This window comes from Pteropus vampyrus, unplaced genomic scaffold (assembly GCF_000151845.1).
Source record: "Pteropus vampyrus isolate Shadow unplaced genomic scaffold, Pvam_2.0 Scaffold19, whole genome shotgun sequence".
Lineage (NCBI taxonomy): Eukaryota > Metazoa > Chordata > Mammalia > Chiroptera > Pteropodidae > Pteropus > Pteropus vampyrus.
The window spans coordinates 7257248-7265042 of record NW_011888800.1 but is presented as its reverse complement, the minus strand read 5'-3'; the positions used below and the strand labels follow the sequence as shown (position 1 = coordinate 7265042).

The window sequence follows — 7795 nt, the reverse complement described above, 5'->3', positions numbered from 1 at the left end:
TGCCTCCTCTCCACCAGATAATAGTAACAGGTTCAGGGGGACCCACAGCCTCACAAGACAGTTGGAAAGGAGCATTGGGTAGCACTGCCAGATCTTTCGGCTCCACAGTGAAAAATGGCACACCTAGGGAGAAAAGGGAGGTGGGGAGTAAGCCTTGCCATCTCTCAGTCTCCAACTGTCCAAACCACAAGTTTGCTACCATTTGAAGCCCTCTCTGTGGAAGAACCCACAGGCCCTTATGATTGGGGTCGACTGCAGATCAGGCACCTAGCTTGAAGGGAAAGCTCTTCTTTGGTCCCCTTAGGAGTATCCTTTATGCTGTCCTTTTGGGCAGGGCAGATTCTCCCTTGCCAGACCTGCTCTAACAGCTCTTCTGGGAGCAAGGGAAGGGGTAGAGGGTGGGGAGCTGAGGGAAGGGCAAAAAGGGAGGAGAAGTGGGCGGGAGCTTTAGCAGAGTTCTGTGAGCAGGCCCCAAATCCAGTTCAGAGGCCTTTGTTACTTTCTTAGTCACTTTGTTTTCCCGGACTGAACAGTTCTGAGCTCCCACAGCTGCAGATCCTTCCTCCCCTCCCTCCTCTCTCCCTCCTGGTCTGGCCATTTGGCAGAACAGGGTCCAGACCAGATGGGTGCTTGAGGCTTGTTGCTCAGAGAACTGAAAATGACTGCATGCCATAGGTTGTGGGTCCTAGTTGCCCCCCTGGTTTTCAAATACGCAGACTCCAGCGAATATGGTCTTCCAGTGTCTGGGCCTGGAGCCTGCTATAATCAGGTCCCAGAGGGCAGTGAGGCAGCTTTCTTCCACTGAGTTTTCTTCTCCAGAGGTGTGGTCACCAGCAGGCAGCCAACATGCCCACATGCCTCCTCACCTTCTACTGTGAGCCACACTGGCTGGGAGGTCTCGGTTTCACCCCCATCTTCCACCTGGCACCAGTACCGGCCCGCATCAGAGCGCTCCACTGACTTCAGGCTGTGGAAACAAGACATCAGGGTTAAGAGGGCAGCTCTGCTGGGCAAACTCAATGGGTTCAGCCTGCTCTCACTTCTGGAAGTTCCCACAGGTTGCCAAATAAGAAACTACAGACCTGTGGGCATCAGCATTGCCCCCAGCTCCCAATGTCCCCAGGCTGGCATCCCACACCTTTTCCCACAGTCCTGCACCTGAGGAAGCCGATCCAGTGCTGCTCACTGACGGAGATATACACCTGATCCACACTCTGGACCAGAGCCCCATCCTTCACCCACTGTATCTCAGGATCCTCCATGCCCTCCACACTGCAGTTGAGCTTCACCGGCTGCCCTTGAGACACTGTCAGCTTCACCGGGGCTCCCATGAGCTTCAGGCCTGTAAGGTGAGAAGGAAAATGCATCAGTTAGCCTGAGAGGTCCCCTGTCTCTGGAAATATCCCCCATCCCCTTCTAGAACTTAGCTTCTGTGTCAGAGGGCTCGTTCTCAGCCAATGGCCAAGAAAGCAGAGGCAAGACAGTGTAGAAGGGAAGGTGGCTTAAACCTGGACTGTGGGAAGTGGCATGACAAGCTCTTCATGCACCACTTCTGCTACTGCCAAGTTTCCCCCAGTTCTAAAGAAGTGACCTCTTACCCATATCTCCCTGCTGGGGAATGTTAAGTTCAACCAAAAAGAAGGCAAGCCAGGCTGAAACAGTGGGGCATTCTCGTACACAGGGGGCAGGTACTGCCCTGGCAATGACTGCTGTACCCGGCCTGTGCAATAGGCAGCCAGCTCTCTACCCAAGGTGTCGGCCCAGACCTGCACTGCTGCTGGCACCCCCCTGCACCCTACCCAGGCAAATGAAAGGCTGAGGAAAGGAAGGAGGGGGTGCTCCCCTGAAGTGGAGAACATATGGCTGCAAAACCACGTCAGATCAAACACATGGCAGCCTTCCTGGCAGCCGCCTGCTCTATTAATACCTGAATGTGTGCAGGGGCGGGTGCTAGGAAGGTAGGAGGTAGAAGGAAGAGGAGGGGCCCTGAACACGGAGCCCAAGACCCCTGAGTTACTGTCACATCAACAGAAGCCACCCTCTGAACACTACCCTCTGCGCGTGCACGCGCACGCGCGCGCGCGCACACACACACACACACACACACACACACACACACCTCTCTTGGTCTCCTGGCATGATTTTAAGCAGGTAAGAGCAGGTGAACTATCCACATAGCTGAAATCCAGTCCTGCTTCTTGCCTTTTGCTGTGACACTAGGCAAATCTTGGGCTCTCTGATCCTGAGACACACATAAATACTTGTCACTCTTTCCCTTCCCTTCCCTAAGAGGCTGATACAGCAAGGAGTGCTCTCCAAGAGGTGCCAGCTCAGTGCCTGCTGCCCTGGCCTGTGTGTTTCTTCCTCTCAGGATCAGTCACAGGGCAAGGAGGGATAGCCTCACACCCTGCACACACCCTGGAGCCCCAGGGGTGTGTAGTGTGAACCTGAAGATCCAGGGTGCTGCAAGAAGCACTCCTGTGACTGGCAAATGCCTCAGTGGCTATGTGGGAACACAAGGCAAACCTCCACAAAGACTAGAAACCTTGCCCCAGCCCATCGTCTCCAACACTGCTTGCTTCAGGAAGCTCTGAGTGGGCACAGGAACTAGAGTATGCCCAGATGTTTTCTGTGACCGGGCATTCTCACAGCCCCTGCTCCTAAATGGTGCCTCTTGGGTGCTCAGCCTCAGTCTCTGTGGTTTCAGAGAGGTACTTTTGTGTGTGGGGACGGCAGAATGGGGTCCCCAGGACTCGGAGGGGAGAGCAAACAACTAGGAACATCGAGGCGGGAAAATCCAGTCCCAAACACCCCCCGCTGACCACTCAGCCCACAGCCCCACTTCTTTTCTTTCCACCCTGCCAAAAGAGCCCCGGACGCGAGAAAGTTGGGTGAAGACGAACCGTGGCTGGGCGAGAAGAGGCAAGGCCTTTCAGGTTGTGAGCTTCACAGGAGAACACAGTGCTCTGGGTCACCCCTGGGGCCAGAAAACCTCTGTCAGCCCCCCAAGCAGCAACTCCCACTCAGTCTGGGATTGGGGAAGACGGATACTTAGGCTCCAGATCTGAATATCCTAGAAGTCCCTCTGGCCAAGGGAGGGGCTAGATAGTGGAGTATGACAGAATGAACAGGGACTTTGGAGTCTATGGGCCTAAATATAAATCCCAGAGTTGTGGCTCTGTTTTCTCATCTCCCAAATGGAAGCACTATGAGAACCAAATAATGTAAAGTGCATGGTACATAGTAAGCATTTGAGAAATGCTATACCACTCCTCCCACCTCAATCCCATTTCCTGAAGACAGCACAGAGCTGCCTCCCTTTTCTGGTCACTCCTTTATCACACATTCCAGAGCCCTTCTCTATTTGCTCTGTGCCATATCATTGTTGTATTTACAGATTCTTTGCCTTGCAATAGTTTTCAGCTCCTTATGCATGTATCTTGTCCTCCAATTATACTAATTCCTTGGGGGTTGGACAGGTGGCTTCTATTTATTTTATATTCCTTTTATCCCCCATGGTGCTTAGCAGGGTGGTGTGTGGAGTAGGAGTTCAGTGAGTGGTTATTATCAGGCAGGCTGCCTGAGGGTCTCAACCACACACATCTGGAGAGAACGGAACCCAACCTCCCTTCTAATCTGCTCCAACCCAGTGCCTCTTGAACAGGACCTGCCCTCATTTCCAAGAGGTCTTGCATCTTCTCAAGATTCATATTGCTAGGGGACTTGGCAGATCAGAGCCCATGCCTCCCACCTTCCAGTACACGAGACCAAGCTCAGACAACAGTCTTTTTTGACCAGTTCAAGCCTGGACAGAAACATTAACTTTGTTTCCCAGAAAAGACAGCCTCACAAGCATGTGAGGTACGTGCCTGAGGATTCTGGGGTCCAGATGGGTATGCAGGCATGGCTACTTTGGGTCTAACTGTGGGTAGGTATACAGATATAGCTGTTTGGGAAAACCATACAAAGGCCATTAGGACAGGAGACCCTGTATCTTTGTGCTGGCCTCCCCTCCTTGCTTTCCTTCCCCCCGCCATTTCCTACTCTGCAGCCTGAGCCTCTCATTTTCTAGGCAAGTCTGCCAGACACTCCTCCTAGCTCTGCGTGGGCTGGTTCCTTTCCTGGCTCCATCCCTTGAGGGGTGGTGGGGGATGGGTGCCCCTGGTCCCACCCAATTCATCTCCCAGGGCTAGCTGTACACAGCCTGCACTACTGAATCAGGGAATGAAGCTCCAGCATCCTCCTTAAGCACACAAAGCAGGATCACCACTAATCATCCCACCCAGTCAGCCTAGCACACCTGATTAATGAGCTTAGCAATGGTGCAGTTCATATACCCAGGCACCAGAGTTTGTTCTGGACACACAACAGCAAACCGTGTTTTAAGCAGATTTGAACTCTGCCAGCCACACTGCCCCTGCTCAAAGCCCCCTCCAGAGGCTGCTCACCTGTTACATTTAAAACAGAAGGAGAGGGAGCAGGTCCCCCAACCTTCGTGCCTCCTCTCCACCAGATAATAGTAACAGGTTCAGGGGGACCCACAGCCTCACAAGACAGTTGGAAAGGAGCATTGGGTAGCACTGCCAGATCTTTCGGCTCCACAGTGAAAAATGGCACACCTAGGGAGAAAAGGGAGGTGGGGAGTAAGCCTTGCCATCTCTCAGTCTCCAACTGTCCAAACCACAAGTTTGCTACCATTTGAAGCCCTCTCTGTGGAAGAACCCACAGGCCCTTATGATTGGGGTCAACTGCAGATCAGGTACCTAGCTTGAAGGGAAAGCTCTTCTTTGGTCCCCTTAGGAGTATCCTTTATGCTGTCCTTTTGGGCAGGGCAGATTCTCCCTTGCCAGACCTGCTCTAACAGCTCTTCTGGGAGCAAGGGAAGGGGTAGAGGGTGGGGAGCTGAGGGAAGGGCAAAAAGGGAGGAGAAGTGGGCGGGAGCTTTAGCAGAGTTCTGTGAGCAGGCCCCAAATCCAGTTCAGAGGCCTTTGTTACTTTCTTAGTCACTTTGTTTTCCCGGACTGAACAGTTCTGAGCTCCCACAGCTGCAGATCCTTCCTCCCCTCCCTCCTCTCTCCCTCCTGGTCTGGCCATTTGGCAGAACAGGGTCCAGACCAGATGGGTGCTTGAGGCTTGTTGCTCAGAGAACTGAAAATGACTGCATGCCATAGGTTGTGGGTCCTAGTTGCCCCCCTGGTTTTCAAATACGCAGACTCCAGCGAATATGGTCTTCCAGTGTCTGGGCCTGGAGCCTGCTATAATCAGGTCCCAGAGGGCAGTGAGGCAGCTTTCTTCCACTGAGTTTTCTTCTCCAGAGGTGTGGTCACCAGCAGGCAGCCAACATGCCCACATGCCTCCTCACCTTCTACTGTGAGCCACACTGGCTGGGAGGTCTCGGTTTCACCCCCATCTTCCACCTGGCACCAGTACCGGCCCGCATCAGAGCGCTCCACTGACTTCAGGCTGTGGAAACAAGACATCAGGGTTAAGAGGGCAGCTCTGCTGGGCAAACTCAATGGGTTCAGCCTGCTCTCACTTCTGGAAGTTCCCACAGGTTGCCAAATAAGAAACTACAGACCTGTGGGCATCAGCATTGCCCCCAGCTCCCAATGTCCCCAGGCTGGCATCCCACACCTTTTCCCACAGTCCTGCACCTGAGGAAGCCGATCCAGTGCTGCTCACTGACGGAGATATACACCTGATCCACACTCTGGACCAGAGCCCCATCCTTCACCCACTGTATCTCAGGATCCTCCATGCCCTCCACACTGCAGTTGAGCTTCACCGGCTGCCCTTGAGACACTGTCAGCTTCACCGGGGCTCCCATGAGCTTCAGGCCTGTAAGGTGAGAAGGAAAATGCATCAGTTAGCCTGAGAGGTCCCCTGTCTCTGGAAATATCCCCCATCCCCTTCTAGAACTTAGCTTCTGTGTCAGAGGGCTCGTTCTCAGCCAATGGCCAAGAAAGCAGAGGCAAGACAGTGTAGAAGGGAAGGTGGCTTAAACCTGGACTGTGGGAAGTGGCATGACAAGCTCTTCATGCACCACTTCTGCTACTGCCAAGTTTCCCCCAGTTCTAAAGAAGTGACCTCTTACCCATATCTCCCTGCTGGGGAATGTTAAGTTCAACCAAAAAGAAGGCAAGCCAGGCTGAAACAGTGGGGCATTCTCGTACACAGGGGGCAGGTACTGCCCTGGCAATGACTGCTGTACCCGGCCTGTGCAATAGGCAGCCAGCTCTCTACCCAAGGTGTCGGCCCAGACCTGCACTGCTGCTGGCACCCCCCTGCACCCTACCCAGGCAAATGAAAGGCTGAGGAAAGGAAGGAGGGGGTGCTCCCCTGAAGTGGAGAACATATGGCTGCAAAACCACGTCAGATCAAACACATGGCAGCCTTCCTGGCAGCCGCCTGCTCTATTAATACCTGAATGTGTGCAGGGGCGGGTGCTAGGAAGGTAGGAGGTAGAAGGAAGAGGAGGGGCCCTGAACACGGAGCCCAAGACCCCTGAGTTACTGTCACATCAACAGAAGCCACCCTCTGAACACTCCCCTCTGCGCGTGCACACACACACACACACACACCTCTCTTGGTCTCCTGGCATGATTTTAAGCAGGTAAGAGCAGGTGAACTATCCACATAGCTGAAATCCAGTCCTGCTTCTTGCCTTTTGCTGTGACACTAGGCAAATCTTGGGCTCTCTGATCCTGAGACACACATAAATACTTGTCACTCTTTCCCTTCCCTTCCCTAAGAGGCTGATACAGCAAGGAGTGCTCTCCAAGAGGTGCCAGCTCAGTGCCTGCTGCCCTGGCCTGTGTGTTTCTTCCTCTCAGGATCAGTCACAGGGCAAGGAGGGATAGCCTCACACCCTGCACACACCCTGGAGCCCCAGGGGTGTGTAGTGTGAACCTGAAGATCCAGGGTGCTGCAAGAAGCACTCCTGTGACTGGCAAATGCCTCAGTGGCTATGTGGGAACACAAGGCAAACCTCCACAAAGACTAGAAACCTTGCCCCAGCCCATCGTCTCCAACACTGCTTGCTTCAGGAAGCTCTGAGTGGGCACAGGAACTAGAGTATGCCCAGATGTTTTCTGTGACCGGGCATTCTCACAGCCCCTGCTCCTAAATGGTGCCTCTTGGGTGCTCAGCCTCAGTCTCTGTGGTTTCAGAGAGGTACTTTTGTGTGTGGGGACGGCAGAATGGGGTCCCCAGGACTCGGAGGGGAGAGCAAACAACTAGGAACATCGAGGCGGGAAAATCCAGTCCCAAACACCCCCCGCTGACCACTCAGCCCACAGCCCCACTTCTTTTCTTTCCACCCTGCCAAAAGAGCCCCGGACGCGAGAAAGTTGGGGGTGGGGACCCCGAGATCCGGCAGCGAACACACCGCTGCGCCCCGTCTTCCAGCCCCTAAACCTCGGCCTCCGAGCTTTAGTTCCCCCACCCAAATCTCTGGCCCGCCCAGGCCCGGGGCTCGCTCGGCAGCTGTCCCTGGGCTCCGACCCCGGCCGCGACCCTCTGCAGCCCCCGCTTTCCGCCACCTCCCCGGCCAGCCCATACCTGCAGCCACGGACTCGGGGAGCAGAAGAGCAGCCAGACCCGCCAGCAGCAGCAGCGGCGGCGGCGGCGGCGGCGGCAGCAGCGGCTGGAGCCCCGACCGCCCCATGCTCCGCCTCAGCGCCATCGGCGGCGACGCCGAACCATGCCGAGCCCGGCCCGCGAGCGACTACGGAGGAGGGAGGAAGGAGGAGAGAGGAGGGCTGCGGGAGGGGCGGGGGCCGGGCCGGGGGGCGGT

The 7795-nt window shown here is 55.0% G+C and overlaps 1 protein-coding gene across 1 annotated transcript in view; it reads right to left on the bottom strand.

The window, feature by feature from the left end:
• Window positions 1-7684, bottom strand: part of TYRO3 (TYRO3 protein tyrosine kinase) — a 21121-nt gene extending 13437 nt beyond the window's left edge. Inside the window, exons 1-5 of the mRNA XM_023527777.1 lie at window positions 7561-7684; window positions 5655-5838; window positions 5363-5463; window positions 4449-4619; window positions 2893-2977 (exon numbers count right to left, since the gene is read on the bottom strand). Of these exons, the coding sequence (XP_023383545.1) occupies window positions 2893-2977; window positions 4449-4619; window positions 5363-5463; window positions 5655-5838; window positions 7561-7684 (665 nt within the window). The remainder of the gene's footprint in view (window positions 1-2892; window positions 2978-4448; window positions 4620-5362; window positions 5464-5654; window positions 5839-7560) is intronic.
• Window positions 7685-7795: the final 111 nt, after the last annotated feature.